The 18,261-nt window shown below is 42.7% G+C and overlaps 3 protein-coding genes and 1 non-coding gene across 4 annotated transcripts; 2 read left to right on the top strand and 2 right to left on the bottom strand.

The window, feature by feature from the left end:
• Nucleotide 1: 1 nt before the first annotated feature.
• Nucleotides 2-6,283, top strand: LOC141826966 (respiratory burst oxidase homolog protein A-like; the record flags this gene model as incomplete). The annotated part of the gene is made up of 14 exons (XM_074714271.1): nt 2-656; nt 729-888; nt 964-1,012; nt 1,609-1,722; nt 2,254-2,676; nt 3,918-4,301; nt 4,380-4,475; nt 4,564-4,679; nt 4,751-4,918; nt 5,019-5,178; nt 5,276-5,476; nt 5,572-5,700; nt 5,805-5,883; nt 5,977-6,283. Coding segments are annotated over 14 exons (2,844 nt in total), but the record flags the coding sequence as incomplete, so codon positions are not given.
• A 632-nt stretch (nt 6,284-6,915) lies between these two features.
• LOC141826138 (S-type anion channel SLAH3-like) lies at nt 6,916-8,698 on the bottom strand. The gene is given in 5 exon segments (XM_074713386.1): nt 6,916-7,023; nt 7,026-7,079; nt 7,081-7,243; nt 7,356-7,387; nt 7,541-8,698. Coding segments are annotated over 5 exon segments (1,515 nt in total).
• Nucleotides 8,699-12,621: 3,923 nt separating this feature from the next.
• On the bottom strand, nt 12,622-12,818 carry LOC141828737 (U2 spliceosomal RNA). The gene has a single exon (XR_012601827.1). It is a non-coding gene; the product is annotated as a U2 spliceosomal RNA (small nuclear RNA).
• A 2,919-nt stretch (nt 12,819-15,737) lies between these two features.
• On the top strand, nt 15,738-17,398 carry LOC141826965 (uncharacterized). The gene is made up of 5 exons (XM_074714270.1): nt 15,738-15,805; nt 15,889-16,278; nt 16,372-16,495; nt 16,585-16,764; nt 16,865-17,398. The coding sequence occupies exons 2-5, from the start codon at nt 16,256-16,258 to the stop codon at nt 17,396-17,398; spliced, it is 861 nt and encodes a 286-aa protein (XP_074570371.1). The 5' UTR covers nt 15,738-15,805; nt 15,889-16,255.
• Nucleotides 17,399-18,261: the final 863 nt, after the last annotated feature.

The raw sequence follows: 18,261 nt of genomic DNA, 5'->3' as shown, positions 1-18,261 counted from the left end.
GGCGTCGGCGACGCGGCACGAGCGTCGATGGGCGTCGGACACGGTGGCGGTGCCGGAGGGCATGGGGATGAGCGGGGCGTCGTCGCCGGGGACGTCGGCGATGGCGTCCGACGATGGGGAGGAGTTCGTGGAGGTGACGATCGACCTGCAGGACGACGACACCATCGTTCTCCGTAGCGTGGAGCCGGCAGCGGCGGCGGGGGCGATTGAGGCCGGGTACGCGTCGGACGCGACGTTGTCGGAGGTGGCGTCTGCGTCGATGTCGCCGTCCATCGGGCGGAGCTCGTCGCACCGGCTGCGGCAGATCTCGCAGGAGCTGAAGGCGGAGGCGGTGGCGCGGGCGCGGCAGCTGAAGGAGGACCTCAAGGCGGAGCTCAAAAGGTTCACGTGGGGCCACGGTCCGCCCTCACGGCAGCCCGTCCCGTCCTCCTCGACGTCGCCGGGGATCGACTCCGCCCTGGCCGCCAGGGCCGCGCGCCGGCAGCGGGCGCAGCTCGATCGGACCAGATCCGTCGCCCAGAAGGCCCTCCGAGGCCTCCGATTCATCAGCGGCCGCAACGCCAACGGCGTCGACGCGTGGAACGAGGTGCGGAGCAACTTCGACAAGCTCGCGCGCGACAACTACCTCGCCCGATCCGATTTCGCCCAATGCATAGGTTCCTCCTCGATCCCCCACCTCTTCCCCAATCGATCTCCACTCCATGTAACCAAACCCTAGCCGCATGCAGGAATGAAAGACTCCAAGGAGTTCGCGCTGGAGCTGTTCGACGCATTGACTAGGAGACGAAGGTTGAACGGCGAGCGGATCAGCAGAGAGGAACTCCACGAGTTCTGGTGTCAGATCACCGACCAAAGCTTCGATTCTCGACTCCAGATCTTCTTCGACATGTAACAAATCCCTAATTCTCTCCTTCTTCCGATCCCAGATCTGATCCCCAATTTTCAAATTTTGAATCTGTTTAGGGTGGACAAGAACGAGGACGGCCACATCACAGAGGAGGAAGTAAAAGAGGTAACTTTTTACCCTCCCCTCCTCCCTTCTTCCTTTCTTGCTCAACATTTACATCTTCCAAAAGAACACCAACCCAATTATGCAAGCAATTAGTTGTATTTTAGGATTTTTTTTTGGTTTGAATCTTGAATCATTTACAGAGTCAACTTAATTACTTTCTTCTGCATGAATTCAAGACACTAAGCTTATTGGAGTTGGTGAACAGAAGCAGCACATCAACACCAACCACTCCTCACCTGCCCATTTCCTCCACTCCTTGCCTTGCCTCACAAAAACTCTCAGCTTTCATTGACACATTCAAATGGTTCTCTAACTGAAAAACAATGAGAGGAAGTGGAAGCTCCTATCTTGATTTTTATTCCAATGGAATTAGTTTACTCCCTTGCCCATCTCAATCACTGTCCACTGACGCTGACTAGTGGTGGGTGAGGGGCATTTAGGCCAAAGACTGATGATGATGGGGAAAGAAAATCTTTTTGGCGCTTTGTTAATTCCATTTGAATTGCACATCAATATATCGATTTTGATATAAAGATTATCAACAAAGTAGTTATTTTCCATTTGCATTGAGTTGGTTCATCGTCAATTTCTTTCAGATAATAATGCTTAGTGCTTCTGCTAATAAGCTGTCGAGGCTGAAAGAACAGGCAGAGGAGTACGCAGCTCTAATAATGGAGGAGTTGGATCCCGAGAGACTCGGCTACATCGAGGTCTGTCTGTCTGTTCTTTAAATTGCATGGCACAAAAAAAACAAATTAAGCTAGTTCTATCAGCTTACATAGATTGAATCATAACTGAATTAGCAGCCATGAGACAAGAATGAGGTAGGAGTATATACCTGTAAAGCTAGCACTGGTCTGGGCCCTGTGTGTGGCCGTCTTCTCTTCCATAAAGTGAAGCAGACCCGTTGACTTTTGTTTCCATCTGGTGAAGGCACATCCTCTCGTCAATCTTAAGCTTTGGTTTCATTCTTGTTTCTTGGTGGATCTGTTCCTATCTCCTTTTCGAGTTCTAGAAATGAGTTGGAATCTCATGTCAAACTTGGGGACCAACTAGATCATTTCTGTGCATGGAGAATTCACACAGCTGTAGACTGTCACTTCTCGCAAATCCATGTCTTTTCCAGCACTAATGTTCCCTTCGAGTCGAAGAAAGCCATGTCGATCGCTTGTATCAATGAACAAACTAATCGAGACTTTAACTAGATGGATTCCTGCTAAAGCAATTTTCATGGCGGACAGCTTTGGCAACTGGAGACGTTGCTGCTGCAAAAGGACACGTACATCAACTACAGCCAAGCGCTGAGCTACACGAGCCAGGCGCTGAGCCAGAACCTGGCCGGGCTGAGGAAGAAGGGGCCAATCGGGAAGCTGACCGCCAAGGTGGCCTACTACGTGGAGGAGAACTGGAAGAGGCTGTGGGTGGTGACGCTGTGGATCGCCCTCATGGCCGGACTCTTCACCTGGAAATTCATACAGTACCGCAACAGGTACGCATTCCACGTCATGGGCTACTGCCTCACCACCGCCAAGGGCGCCGCCGAGACGCTGAAGCTTAACATGGCTCTCATCCTCCTCCCAGTGTGCCGGAACACCATCACCTGGCTACGCTCCACCAGCCTCGCCCGTGCCCTGCCATTCGACGACAACATCAACTTCCACAAGGTTAGTCTGAAATCCCTCCCCTTTTAATTTTCATTTTACAGTTATAGTTTCATAAATGCTATCTGAATGAATGAAGTTTGACGCAATGGTAAAATTGTTGCTACGTGATTAAAAAACAGAGAAACAATTTCTTGTAAAACAGTATTCACAATATCTAAATAAATTTTCCTTTCTAATTAATTAATGCACACTGGCCTTGCTCCATTATTTTTTTCTTCTCCTGTTATGTGTGACCTACGGCATATGAAGGAATGCGCGTGGAAAGCAATGATTTGATTAAATAATAAGTTAGGCAGATAGATGTGGAGAATGAAAGCATCACCTAATCACCAGTGGATAGAACACGTCACTTTTTACTTCATTCATGTATAGGGAAGATAGATATACCTTGTCGGATATATTTGCATATCTAATCATTGATTAAAACTATTTGGTTCCAGCTGCAATGCAAATCAGTGACTGTTACAGCTGCCAAAGGCTGCTAAGAATGAAATAATAAATGAGTGAACATGAAAGGAAGTGGGAAGAAACACGTGCCAATCCACACCATGACAGCTAGGCCGTATGTTCTATCCCTTTTAGCATTATGCAAATGGGTGGGATTTCTAGTTGCAGTTTATTTAGACTTCGAGTCTTTGTACTTGTGATGCACAAACCAAACCGTTTATAAGTGTAATTTTAAGGTTAATCAGAAACCATATCCTTGAGATTGGCTTGTCATCTGAATCACTTGTTCACAAATATGTTACTGTTAGTATAGTTTTAGACGTGGAGTCCATTGGATTTCAAAATGAATGTTTGTTGGTATACTTTCAAACATCTATAACTGGAATCCATTGAATCTCAAAATTAGTATCTAAATGAGCATGAAACATCCTAACTACATCTTTCATGACTCTGAGGTAACAAGCCTAACTTTCATAGTATCTTGAATTTGGCGAAGTCAATTCAATCAGGACAAAGTCAATTTAATTATTTAAGTTAGGACACTCTTATAATATTTATAAAGAATGAATTATTCCACTTATCCATGTGATGCTAATGGGCCTGGAGTAACTCAAAAGCTTTGATGGCATAATGAAGAAGTCATTGATAAGTAGCAAAATTTGACTAGAGACTAGATGAGAAACTAGACCTTGTGGGCTTTTGATGTCGAACTAAAGGGGTTCATCAGATAGGAGAAATGATGTTACTTTAATCTACAGAATGTTTTTCTAACAATTGGTATTTACCATATCTAGACTATAGCAGCAGCGATAGTCGTTGGAATAATCCTCCATGCCGGCAATCATATCACTTGTGACTTTCCCCGGCTCATCTCTTCCTCCGATGAGAAGTACCAAGGCTTGCAACGTTATTTTGGGGACACAAAGCCAACCTACTTAGATCTCATGCGAGGCGTTGAGGGCATCACTGGAATCATAATGGTGGTCTGCATGGTGGTGGCTTTCGTCCTTGCAACACACTGGTTTCGTCGGAGCCTAGTGAAGTTCCCTAAGCCCTTCGATAGGCTCACTGGCTTCAATGCTTTTTGGTACTCTCACCACCTGTTTGTCATTGTCTACATTTTGTTCATTGTCCATGGAGAATTTCTCTACCTCATCCACAAGTGGTACAATAAGACAGTAAGTTCTTTCTGCATTGGCATCTCAATTTTATGATTGTTCTGCTATTATGTAACTCAACTTTCTTGACTGATGCAGACATGGATGTATCTTGCAGTTCCTGTTCTTCTGTACGTCGGGGAGAGGAGCCTAAGGGCCCTCAGGTCCGGTCATTACTCTGTTCGCTTAGTAAAGGTAACTCTGCTCTATTGCGAAAAGTTAGACTGTCCATGGAGAACCATCTAGTGTTAGTAACTTAGTAACTTCTCAACTTCATATTCAGGTAGCCATATATCCAGGTAATGTTCTCACGCTTCAGATGTCGAAGCCTGCAGCATTCCGCTACAAGAGTGGTCAGTACATGTTCGTGCAGTGCCCCGCTGTCTCACCCTTTGAATGGTAAAATCCAAGATGCCAAATCAGTTCTTGAAAATTTTATGTCTAATATAAGCTGTCTTCTTTTCATTCAGGCATCCTTTCTCAATCACTTCTGCTCCTGGAGACGACTACTTAAGCGTCCACATTAGACAGCTCGGTGATTGGACAAGGGAACTAAAGCGAGTTTTTGCGGCAGCATGTGAACCTTCAGTTGCAGGAAAGAGTGGCCTTTTGAGAGCAGATGATGCTACCAAGAAGAGGTATGTCTCAAACACTATCTGGGACAATTGAAACACTATCTAAACTATATCATCATAATGTTCATAGCGATACAATAGAGAGCTCATTTTCAAATTGCAGTCTGCCAAAGCTTTTGATCGATGGGCCATACGGTGCTCCGGCTCAAGATTACAAGAAGTACGACGTTCTTCTACTCGTCGGCCTCGGCATTGGTGCAACACCTTTCATTAGCATATTGAAGGATCTACTTAACAACATTGTCAAAATGGAAGAGGAGAATGTGAGACTTGCATTCCTTGTTCTTATTGTGCCCTATTCAAATATAGGACTACTACCTCAGTTGAGATGCCAATTTATCAGTGTTTCCTCCAATACAGGATGCACTCTCCGAGCTCTGCCCGCCGACGCTACCACGAAATGGTGAGCGAGTCGATTTAGCCACACTCATGAAGGCCTCGCGCAGAGTAAAGTGGTCTCTCAGAACAACAAATGCATATTTCTATTGGGTTACGCGTGAGCAAGGCTCCTTCGATTGGTTTAAAGGAGTTATGAATGAAGTGGCTGAGTTAGACCAACGGGTGAGCCACTTCCACAACTCGATTCACCGGCACATACAATGTATACCATATCCTTGCACTTGCTAGTTCCTAACCAGTTTCCTTGCACAAATCAGGGAATAATCGAGATGCACAATTACTTGACGAGTGTGTATGAGGAAGGAGATGCAAGGTCAGCTCTAATCACCATGATCCAAGCTCTCAATCATGCGAAAAATGGTGTCGACATAGTCTCTGGCACTAGGGTGAGAGCAATCTTGCTAAATGCATTTGAGGCACAAACAATCATATGGTTCGAACCAAAGATCTTGCTAACAACTTCAAATATTTTTCGAATTGATTCGATTAGGTGCGCACTCATTTTGCTAGACCCAACTGGAAGAAAGTCTTCACCAAGATCAGTTCCAAGCATCCCTGTGCTAAAATAGGTGAGTTTTGTAACTCATCAAGATCATCCCTGTTCGATTTTCCTACCACATTGGCAAACTTGAATCCATGGTGCACCCACTGGACTGACACAGGAGTATTCTACTGTGGAGCACCGGTTCTAGGGCAGGAGCTAGGCAAGTTGTGCCATGACTTCAACCAGAGGGGTTCGACCAAGTTCGAGTTCCACAAGGAGCATTTCTGATCCATACTCATCAATCGATTGATCGAACAACTCGGTAGACAGCAAAAAAAAAAATTGTATAGTCTTTTTGTTTATTTTTCCAAAATTATATTGCGAGGAGGAGGAAGGGGAGAAGAGAAATAACAAATAAGAAAAAGTTAGAGAGTCTATTTTGTTGCCGCTAATACTTGTATATATGAATCAACTCGAATATGAAAGGTGAACCCAAAAAAAAAAAAAGAGGGATGAACTATGAACCTTTATTGATCAACGTTTTATTTATATTATAAAAATACGATAAGGTTTTTGATAAATAAGTTTGTATATTAAGTAGAATAATTAAATATATATGTATATTTAAAATAAAATGGAGAAATAAAAAAATAAAATTAAACCAGCTTAATTTTTCAATAAAATTATTTTTAATCATTTGTTAAATAATTTTTTATTTTTTATTTTATTTTTGTAGTTTTTAAAATTTTGGGTCAGGCTTGATCATAAGAGCCGTGCCCGTTCGACACAATCCATGAACCAGGCTCGACACACGAGTCGACATGGGTTCGACACAATCGAAACTAACTTGGGTGGCTGGCCAATCTAATTTAGTCCCACAATGATAATTTTTTTTATTTGGAAAAGAGTACTGATCTTTAAATCATGGCCAGGTTATAAAGTGCCAAATATCATCATCAGCTCATTTATGATATTAAATTATTATTATTTAAAAAATCTAGTAATAATAACAAAAATCTAGTATAATTCCAAAAAGTTAATAAAAATAGCAAGAGCAAGATCCTTTTTCACTAGACCAGATTAAAATCCTTGAAAATATTGAACACATATCAATACTTCAAACCTCTAGAGCTTGTTCCATTTCCTTTGTGTCCGAGCCGATTGATCGGAGATGCGCGATGAACTTGCTCAACTTGGGCCTCTGTTTGTTGGCGTTGGCTTGTTGGCGATGGCAATGGCGACGTCGTTGGGGAAGAGGTCGCGGAGGACAAAGGCATGGAAAGATAGTAGAGATCGAGAGGACACACACAGTGAAGGCGGAGATGCCGGAGAAGAAGACCACTAGAGTTCTAGTGAACGAGTTCGTGACAACCATCGAATATTTGATAGTCGCGATCGAGAAGGCCGTAGTTGGAAACGTATAAGCCCACCAAGCAAGAGAGAACCTGAGTCCAATAGATTTTATTTATTTTTTTAAAAAATAATTCATTTAATTTGTATTTGGAGTATATTTTTTATAAATAAATAAATAAAATAAAATACAAATAATTTTTATACCTAAATCCTCGGAAGAAGTTGATTCTGACTGCCTGCAAAAAAAAAAAAAATAAAATCGATAAGAATTAAATGATAACCAAATCATTAATCTTCGAGAATCGAACAAAAAATAAGTTTTTTAAAAAAAAAGGATCGATTTTTTTTTTTTTGTAAAATGATGGTTAAAAGGATTCGATTGGACTGACGAGAGAGACGTAGAGGAACATGGCCATGAAGTAGGCGATCCTGGAGGCGTAGTCGAACTCGCCGTTGATCCTCGCCCAGGCGACGGAGACGACGCTCGGCGGCGCCACGAAGAGGAAGAAGACCGGGTGCAGCTCCTTGGGCAGCGTCTGGTTGGTCGGCAGCCGCTGGTACAGCGTCACGAAGAGCACCAGGTAGTGGGCCAGCCCCACGGCGAAGAAGAACACCGGCGGCTCCTCCATCCCCATCGACGCGCTGGCCAGCGCCCCCACGAAGTTCCCGACGATCGTCAGGTGGTTCGATGGGTTCGCCACCTTCGACAGGCGCCGCTGCCCGCCGGACATCCACTGCCCGTAGAGCTTCAGCTCGAGGCAGAGGATCGGCGCCATCAGCACGTACCACACGGCCACCGGGGGCCGGCCGGCCGTCAGCGAGTCTGGCGCGCCCAGCACCAGAAACAGCCCGGCGATCCACGGCGCGAAGAAGAAGTTGACGCGCACCGGGTGGTGGTACTCCCGTCGGACGGCCTCGAAGTAGAGCACCACCTTGGAGAGGTAGATGCAGGAGACGATCGCCGTCATGGCGAGGGAGGCGGACCAGAGGGCGAGGTTGACGACCGGACTCACGTGGAGGAAGCCGACGGACGAGGAGTCGGCCAGCATCTTCCACAGGATGGCTTGGCTGCCCACGCCGAGGCAGATCCCGAACGAGGAGATGGGGAAGCGGAGCAGGAACGGCCATTTCTCGTCCTCCGGCAGAATCGACACCTCCGACACCCTCAGCGTCTCCAGCTCCGGCCCCTCGAGCGCGTCGAAGTATCGATCCACGGCCGGCATAGCCTCACCGTCCTCACCGCCGCCGTCACCATCTGCGTGATCCGGATCTTGCGGCTTCCCTCTCAGGTTGGAGAGCTGCCTCTCCAGTCTCCCGGACCACGTCTTGAACGGATCAAAGCGTTTGTCTCTGTGACTGCACTGGTCGGCGGCGCGCGCCGGCACGGGCTGCGAACGGAACGACTTCCCCTGTTTCGACTCCTGCTCCGGCAGCTCGATCGCAGCAGGGGAGGCAGGCCCAAAGGGAGACGACGGCAGGCTTATGGAGACTGAGAGAGGCAGAACCGCTTGGTCTCCTCTTCCAACAAGTACTTCTTCCTGCAACATCGGAGTGACTGCACCACCACCACCTTCAGAGAGAGATGAGGAAGGAAGGAAGGAAGAAGATCGAGTAGCAAAAGGAGAAACAGAGCACGGTAAACGGAGACAAGATCGATCGATCGCTCGAATGGTCGCTGCTGTCAATCTCCGGTGAGTTAACAGAAACGAAAGATCGCGAAGATCAAATTAAAGGCGAGAAGATGAGTGCCGTGCTTGGACTGATTTCACTTGTCCGTTCCGCGCGATTTCTGGGCGCAGAGCAGAGGAGTCAAACAAGTGCGGCAACTGACGATCGTGACTCGAAAACCATGAATATTTATATAATCATAAATTAAGGAGATCAAACAGAAGAAGAAGAAGAAGAAGAAGAAGAAGAAGAAGGTGGTGCGAGAATATGGATGGATTGGAAGAATTTGGAGGGCATAATCCGAAGCTGAAGCCTGAAGTTGTTCTGTTTATATAGAGAGAGAAAGAGAGAGAGAGAGAGGAGAGAGAGGCGGGAGGTGGAAGATGACTGGCGGTGGCTGGCTTCCATGACACAAGCGACCCAAGTTGTTAAATGGATAGTTCCATCAATCCCCATCCATCGCCTGATGCATGCGAATATTTTTTCTTTTGTTTATCAAAAATTGATAATAATTTTATATCATTTAATTAATTAGGATAATCATGCAGATAAAGACATTTCATTGGACATTTCACACACATAAAAATTTTTAATTATGTCCGTATACCTAATTATTTAAATGAAATAAATTTATTAAAATAGAAAGGTGGTGAAATAGCCTGAGACAATGTTCTTCTCCGATCATGATCAAAAAACTGTAATGGATTATCGATTTATTTCTTTTTGGAGGCACGGTACACAGATAACTCTCAACAGTGAAATCGAGGATTTGAACTTGTATAAGACAATATCATCTAGTATTAAAGGATGTGACAGATTACACCTTTTTAGCACAAGCAATCAATGAGAAAACCAGTACAATTAACGAGACATTTCACACATGTTAAAAATCCGATCTGGTATTCCGATTAAACCATCTTATCACAATACGTCAGTTCCCATGCAGAAAACAACTAAACTAACCCTAAAGCAATATCATCTAGTTATTAAATGTATTAAAGGATGTTTGAACAAGTGTGTTTACTACGACGGATCGGATATAATTTCAAGGAGAGAAAGAGTGTACGAGCTCAGGGACGGTTACTAGATGAGCTTTTGATAGCGCAAGCAATCAATTGTCGAGCCAAAACTCCGACTCCTTTTGATTATATAAGTTCCTCGCAGGTCGGTCTTGAGCCGGGCGACTTGGTATTTCTTGACTGATAATTTAACCGATGCGGTATTGACCATTAAGACCATTAGCAATATGGGCGCAAATGGTCAGCAAGATGATCAATTGGTTCCATAATCGGATGGGTTCAGTGGTGCTATTTTACAAATATATATCAGAAAATTAAAAAACAATTAATAGATTTAGAATTTATTAAAAACATTTAAAAGAATAATGGTATAAATATTTTTATAAATTATATTTTAAATTTATAAGATAAGCAGATCCTATACCGTGTTTATCGGATAAGCTTAATTAATCTCTAATATAATTCCTAAAAATAGGTGTTTGGAATTCAAATTGATTTTGACAACGTTGCCTTCTGAGGTACGGAGAAAGTGGAGAAACAAAAACGATCTGCATGCTTTTTCGGGAAGGCGTGCGATCGGCCCACAAAAGTACCCACTGTCCGACGTGCCGTCGCCTCAGTCAACCACTTTATGATTCATCCCTACACAAAAGTACTTGCTCACGTGCTTTATAAATTAATTAATGAATATTCATAATTAATTACTCCAAAATTCCCAATCTCTTAATTATTTGTAAATATAAAGATAATAATAATAAGTTTTTAATTATTCCTGATAATCATGATGTCCATCTTAAAATAAATTTATATTTACTGATAAAGGAGTTTAATTTAATATTTTTATTTAATTACTATAATTGTATCATAGAGGTTTTAATATATTTATGAAATTTAATTATTCTTATATTCATTAATTAATAAAAAAAGACGTACGGTGGCCTCCTATATTGGGTTTACATTGATGTGACCTATCCTATCCAAAAGTACCCTATCTCCAAATGAATGAAATTCCTAAAATACCCTTATCGACTTTGGGTGCCATGGTCGTCGACAATATGTTGCTTGACGATCAAGAGACCTTGAAACCACTAGAAAACCAGCTTTAATCTCAATTCTTAGAGTACAAAGTATATATCACATTTAAGTATAAAATCACAATTTAAAGACGGATCTAAGTTATGACAATCTTGGACTCTAGCCTGATAAAAAAAAATTTACATAGATATTTTATAGTCTACAACTTGACACTAAAGAGATTTCTTTCTTTTTCTCTTTGTTTCTTTTATTTGGATATTTATTTCATCCCTTTCACACTCAAAGTTCAAGTCATTTCTAATTCGTGAATCCGTCTCTGACAAAGGTATCGTAGTCAAAGGTATCGAGGGGGGGTTAGTATTAACAACTAAGACTAGCTTACAAAGAAGTAATACAGAGAGAGCTAGCCGACAATGTTAATTAGAACCTAATCGAAAATGCTAAAAGAGGGTATAATTTACAAGAAATGCCTTTTAAATTAAACACCTAAAAAGGAATGGAAAATCCACTAATTAAGATGAAAATGCTAAGAAAGCGAGACAAATAATAAACTTTTTGTTTTCTTTTTTTATCTGGAATATAAACGTACGCAAGATTGAGGCCACATATCGTGCTTCTCATTGAATCGCCAAACACTTCTGCAAAATCCACGATTGCGTGGATCGCACTCCTCCAACAGTCTCTTCGCCAGGAAAATTGTTCTTTCTACGTCAATTAAACTTTTCAATTACTTCTTTTTCTTTTCCTTTTTCATACAATTTACGTATGACAATTTGCACGAGTCGAGTATAGTTGGAGCTTTTGGAATTTTAATGTAAATAAATTCGCTGAAGTTGGGCACTTTAGTTTTAAATAATTTAAAGAATTTTTTTAAATAGTCATTTTTATTTTCATTTGTCGTGTTGGAGTTGAGTCATGTTCATGGGAGAATGAATAGGTTAAAGAATCAAGGGGAATTGCTTTTCCCAATATATTAAAATATTATTTAATTATTATTTTTTCCCTCCAAAGTGGCCATGTTGAGGCTACGTTTTCCTAATTACTTGTGTAAAATATGAGAAAATAACCTATCTATCTACCTACCTACCTATCTATATATATCTTAGGACTATTAATAAATAATTTATTTATTTTAATATATTTAATTTATATTTCTTCACTGTGCAATGAATATTAACTTCTTTACGAAGCCTACACAGCAATAGCAAACTCATGAATTGGTCGAGTTTGCGTTGACCTAGCCATGAGCTCGTGGCAAAGCGGTTGAGGGATCGCGACTAGGCAGTGATCGATCGAGAGAGGATTAGTGTTTGCTATTACGTGCATGGATGGAGCAGTGGCGGGTAATGCATGGGATTTGAATCACTACATATTATACGTTATACACCCACTCAGCTAACACTGACCTAATACTAGCTGACGTGGCGCACTGTGTGGGAAATAGGAATCCTGACTCACCTCACAATTCACATTCCACCCATAGTCTTACCTAAAAATAATATCAGCTGCATTATCTCTCTCGATCAAAATGAGTTACCTTTTTTTTTCCTTTTTTGTTCTTTAAAAAAATAAAATATCATTTTCTTGCCACTAAGACTACGGCCCCGATTGTCTTTTACGAATGAGGTCAGCTTCTATGGAAAAATTCTTAATGGATATGACGTTACAAGATTAACCCTTTTCATTTACAGAACTAGAATTGGCTTCGTACATTTGTAAAACATTTAATTATCTTTAAAATGGCTTAGTTGGGTCGCGCCAGGCCCATGCTGTAGTGCAACGAATGGGCAACGCGTGGAGGCTCCAATAGCAAGCTACTGTCTTGAGCCTCCTCCCATAAAAAATTAATTTAATATCATAGTGGGCCGATGGCCCACGTATCAGATATTAAACTGATAAGAACAGATACTACACTTGATCTTAGCCAAAAGGCCGAGAAAGGTATGAGTTGTTTTAGGCCTGGCCTGGATTTAAATAGAGTTCTTTCCCAAACGAATAAGCTGAAGTTGGCGATGTGGGACTAAATTCACGGTTCATTGATTGCCGGATTTTAGTAAAGTGTCACAAAATATTATTATTTTAATTATGTTTAGTTTTTTTATATATATAAAAAGGCAATGCAAAATTTGCATATAAAACTTTTCTCCTTCAGTTTGGTTTCAACGCCATGAATATTTGATTTTGGATTTTGAAAGGTAAAACTTGACTTCATGGTTCTGGAAATTTGTCTTTTTTGAAAAGAAAAAAAGAAGCAAGTTATAATGGCAAATGAAACCAAAACTTTTCCAGTAGCAAACTGACTGAAATTTCCATGCTCAAACCGTGGCTTAAACGTTATATTAGCAGTTGCACAGAACTGTTTTTTGAGAACTGAATCGAACTGATCTGACGGTGTGCTGCTTGGTCGGACCCGGGTGATCCTAGGTGCAGTCGGTCTTAGCGAGGTTCAGGCGCCGGGGGGGGGGGGGGGGGGGGGGGGGGGGGGGGGGGGGGGGGGGGGGGGGGGGGGAGCCCCCGCGGGGCTGACGAGCTTAGGCGATTTGTGGGTGAGCTCGTGCGCGAAGGATGACTATTTGGCACCACCACAGCACAGTATCGGATGCAGATGTGGTAGATCTCCATTTTGTGAGCGATGATGGTGTCTACCATGCAGCTGGAGCGGCATTGACGGATGCTTTTTGGTCGGACCCAGGTGATTCCAGGTGTAGTCAAGTCGAGCAGGGTCCTAGTGGCTACCGAGCTTGGGCGATTTGTAGGAGAGCTTGTGCGCAGGATGGTTGACTGGCGCTCTGGTAGAGCAACGATAGGTGCAGATGTAGCAGCAGACCTCCATTTTGTGACATGCAGTCGGAGCAGCACTGATGGACGTCTTTTAGCCGGACCCGAGTGATCCCAGGTGCAGTTGTGTTGAGCAGGATCCTTGTGGGGGGAGCCGACCCCTGAGGGATTGTAGAGCTTGGGTGATTTGCGGGTGAGCTTGTGCGCGAAGGATGGCTGGTCGCCACTCACACAGTGCAATAGCGGGTGCAGAGGTTTTGTGATATGCAACCGGAGGAGTACTAATGGGTGTCTCTTGGTCGGCCCCGGGTGATCTCAGGAGCAGTCGATTCGAGCAGGGCCCTAGTGGGGGGGTCTGTGACCCCCACGGGACAGTCGAGCTTCGGCGATTTGCGAGTGATCTCGTGCCTGAAGGATGACTGTTTGACACACTGACAGCATAGCACTGGATGCAGATGCGGTATGACAGTTCATGATGCAGATGGAGCGACAGTGATGAGACTTTCATTAGCTAGCTCGGGTGATACCAGATGCGACTGGATCAAGCGGCGTCTAGGAAGGATAGAGGCCCACTTGTGGTGCAGCCGAGCTTGGGCAGTTTGCGGGTGAGCTTGTGCGGAGTGTTGCCGACCGCAGTAGGGATACATGATGACGTACTTTGTGATTGTAGGCTCATATCGGAGCCGTATTGAATATCATGAGTCTAGTATTGAGAGGTTATTCTCAAAATACCATGTTACTTTGTACACTTTTACACTTTTCGTCTATACATATTCACCTTTTTCCAAAAAATAATAGATTTTTACTTTGAGATTTAGGATTTTTTGAAAGTATGTTTCAAATTTATTCAATAAATAAATCAATAAAATATGAGTAGAGAGCTTTAACCAATGACATATTAAGGTATCCATTATTTCTCCATTTATTGAAATTCATCACTTTAATGATTTTACGTCAATTTCATTACTATAGAAGGTATATAAGAAAGTTATAATTGACTACTATGAAAAGAATATTATCTGAGCTTTATCAAAATTCGATCATTATCTATTTCAACAAGTAGCATCCATTATTAATCCAATACGATAAGAAAGTATTATAAAATAATAGAAAATAATAGATCAAGGAAGATTGATGCTCATCGCTCATCTTCTGAGTGGTTACTATAATATAGTCCCGTAATAAATAATAAATACTTGCTAATTATTCAATTAGAACTTAATCATGTTGATAAAATATAGTCTATTTTTTATTAAATTAAAAAATTAATTTACTTTAAACTTGTTATGTTATAAATGTTATATAATGTTTTGAAAAAATATTTTAAAAAATACCATGAAGCACGCTCACGTGAGAAAAAAATTATTATCTAAGAGATAGTTGAGTTAGTTACGACGGTATAAATTTAGAGTTTAGGGTTTAGGTATAAATTTACTGAAGCAACAAATGTCGAATCTCGAGATTACTATGAATTTCAATTTTTATTAAAATAAAAATATATTAAAATTCAATAAAATACACTTTTATAAAAGAAATATTAAAAATATTTTATTTAGAATTTAAGATTTTCTTCCTAAATCTTAAATCCTAATACTCTTGTACTATTCTGATGATTAAGGTTGCATTTTTAAATTTTGTCCTATTTTAATGGTGTTGCGCTGTTATTAAAGTCACACGTACGTGTATTTGAGTTCTGACACCCCTCGACCATGCACGACATATTGACACCCACCGTTTCTCTCCCTCCTCTCCTGCCCAGCACCATGGCAAGCTGCGCATGACGCCAACCCTCTCTCTCGCTCACCGCCTCACCGGCATCCCCGCGTCGCATGGTAATTGCTAACTCCGTCGCCTTGCCCCTCGCAGGTTTCGCACACGTCCAAAAGGGCGCCGTACCGATACGCTGACACGTGAAAACGATCGACATGTGCAGCTCCCTGCGTCCGCCATTATAGTTTCCGGACCTCCTCTTAATGATCATTACTCCTCCGCGGCTCCACCTCACATTCCCATAATCCCATGCAACCAAAGTAATATAATATCAAATTTTAGTCGGAAAGGGTTGACGTGATAGGAACCGGGAAAATGTTATTAAAAACTGGCAGATGGTTGATGGATTGATGGACTGACTGAAAACATTAGAGCAAGTTTCAGGTCGGAGAGAAAAAGGAAAGAGCTTTTTCATTTTTGAATTTTTCCTCCCTTCGGGTTGATTCGTTTGCTGTTTTCTTCTGCAGTGAATGCAGAATTCCTCCCACTTCGCTTCTCCTTCTCATCCAGGTAGAGCTAGGGAAGGAAGGGGAAGAAATGGCCTGCTAACGCATTCCGCTTCATATCGGGTCAGTTTTCTGACGCTGGACGGCTTCTACCGCTACTCTTCTCCTTTGAGTGCTGCCTCTGCCGCTACACTGAATCCTCCTGCCTGCTGGCTCCACTCCGTTTTACTCGCTGCGGGCCAAAATCAAGACTTGGCCATTCCACTCGCTGGCTCCTTTCACAAAGAAGACGGGACTTGAACTTGAACTTCGATTCGTTCGGCTGGACGCATGGAAAGGTCTGAGGGACTCATACTACCTTCCCGGCTAAGTCCCCTCCTCTTCTGCCATGTACTCGTCTCATCTCTACAGGTAAACAACATCATCTGTACTTGAGAAGTGATTCTTTCATTTTGTATTTCTTCTCGCTCGCAACGGGTTTGATGTTTTGCTTCTGTGATTCAGAGGGGAGAATTCTCCGGCTGGATTAAGCATTGGAGATGTCGTGCTCACCCCCAAGAGCTCGAGCAATCTCACGGCTGCTACATCCTCTGCGCTGCATCTCCAATTTGGGGCCTTAAGCCATGTGGTGACTTAACTAATCATTACCTCGTTTTCTCAGCACCATGTTCCTTTGCTGCCGTCGTTGTTGAGTTTTTTCAGACCGATACGTGACAGAGCAGGGCAACTCTGGAAATGGCGGCATCAGCGGCGCCGGCGCTGGATGCTGCTGCCGCCGCCGGTAGAATGGCATTCTCAAGAGGACAGGATGAGCACTGGGGAGATTCCACGATAGTCGTAAGCAGCACGCGGACTGATACATCCGCTGATGTCGAGATTGAGGACAGAAACAAAACGGTGAAGATTTCCTTCTAGTTATAATTTCTTACTGCTGTAAATGTCTACAATAAATTGTTATACATGTTTACGGACTTGCTGAGAGAAGATCGTAATACAGATAGGGAGTGGCCAACAAGGTGCAACAGTTTGTGCCGATTCTTCTGCTGTGTCTAAGGGGAAAACTGGGGAGCAAAAGGTGCTTCAAACATTGAGTGGGAGTTTTCTAATTCTGCATTTTGACGGGGTCGGCGGCTGCAGCAGCGGGGGCGGCGGTTGCCATCGCCGCCGTAGCTGTCGTCGTTACTGCCATCACAGTCGGCGACGATGCAACTGCCGTCGCATCCACCGTTGTCGCCGTCGCCGCCATCGCAGCCGCCGCTGCATCCGCCGCTGCACCCGCCGCCGTCGATGTCACTGTTGCCGCCGTCGTCTCCGCTGCCGTCGACGGTTCGTCTCCGCGACGGCAGCGGAGACGACAGTGGCAACAGTGACATCGACGGCGGTGGATGCAGCCGCCGATGCAGCGGCGGCTGCGATGGCGGCGACGACGGCGGCTGCGGCGGTAGTTGCGTCGTCGCTGACTGTGATGACAGTAACGACGACAGAGACGGCGGCGATGGCAACCGCCGCCCCCGCTGCTTTAGTAATGTGATGATAGTTGGACCTAAGATCTACTTAGAATTGATAATTAGTTTGGGGTATTACTGCTTTATATGTCTGTACTCATTGTATAATGTGGACAAATCCCACTGTCACAAGATGTGATCTGTTAATTAGTCTTGGCCGTAAACTTACCGTGTAAAGACCATTTAAAAGTTGGATGATCTGATTATTAAATGTTTTTTTGATAATCCAGGTATTTGCTCGATTAATCCGGGAGGTGTGTTTGATTGTTTGAATTTCAAATTATTATTATTATTATTTTTGATAATTTAGATATTTAATTTTTATGTTCTAATTAACTCGGAAGGTAATTGGTTTAATCTCATTGAAGTCTTCACAAACTATAGATTTGAACTTTCATAGTAAGATTTTCAAAGTAATATGTTTTAATTAGATGAAATTTAAAATTTTTATTTATTTAGAGAGTACGTCCTACCTTTTATCATCACACAGGCTCACATTGAATTTGCATTCATACATTTTCTAAAATTGATTTTCACATTCTTCAATTAAATCGATCGGTAATATGTATCTTGATTCTCAAAATAAATTTAATTACAAGTCCAAATTTTAATCCGTGGAAGAACATTTTGATTTTTTAATTGAATCAAAAAGTTATTTTTTTCTAAAAAATATCAATTTAAATGGAATAATATAATAGAAACAACCCTATTTTAATCCAACTGTATATAAATCCAATAAAACTCTTTAAATTATAATCATTTAAGAAAACTAAAAACCATTGCCCTCCTCGACTTCGAGCTCAAGGAAGTAAACCTTTTCTTAAAATAAACGTATATTTGATTTGCCTTTGGCAGCAGCATTAACCAAGTCTGTTTCTTGACCAAAATT

The sequence above is a fragment of the Curcuma longa genome, chromosome 4 (assembly GCF_044706935.1).
Source record: "Curcuma longa cultivar G26 ecotype Majalengka, Jawa Barat chromosome 4, ITB_CL_G26_1.1, whole genome shotgun sequence".
Taxonomy (NCBI): Eukaryota; Viridiplantae; Streptophyta; class Magnoliopsida; order Zingiberales; family Zingiberaceae; genus Curcuma; species Curcuma longa.
The sequence above is the reverse complement of the archived record's forward strand: the minus strand, read 5'-3'. Positions and strand labels throughout refer to the sequence as shown.

Excerpts from the sequence above, each read along its gene's own strand:
- LOC141826965 (XM_074714270.1), top strand. The coding sequence starts at position 16,256 with ATGTACTCGTCTCATCTCTACAG. Across the intron at positions 16,496-16,584 it reads TTGGGGCCTTAAGCCATGTG|AGCAGGGCAACTCTGGAAAT; the intron begins GTGACTTAACTA and ends GATACGTGACAG. Across the intron at positions 16,765-16,864 it reads TTGAGGACAGAAACAAAACG|ATAGGGAGTGGCCAACAAGG; the intron begins GTGAAGATTTCC and ends ATCGTAATACAG.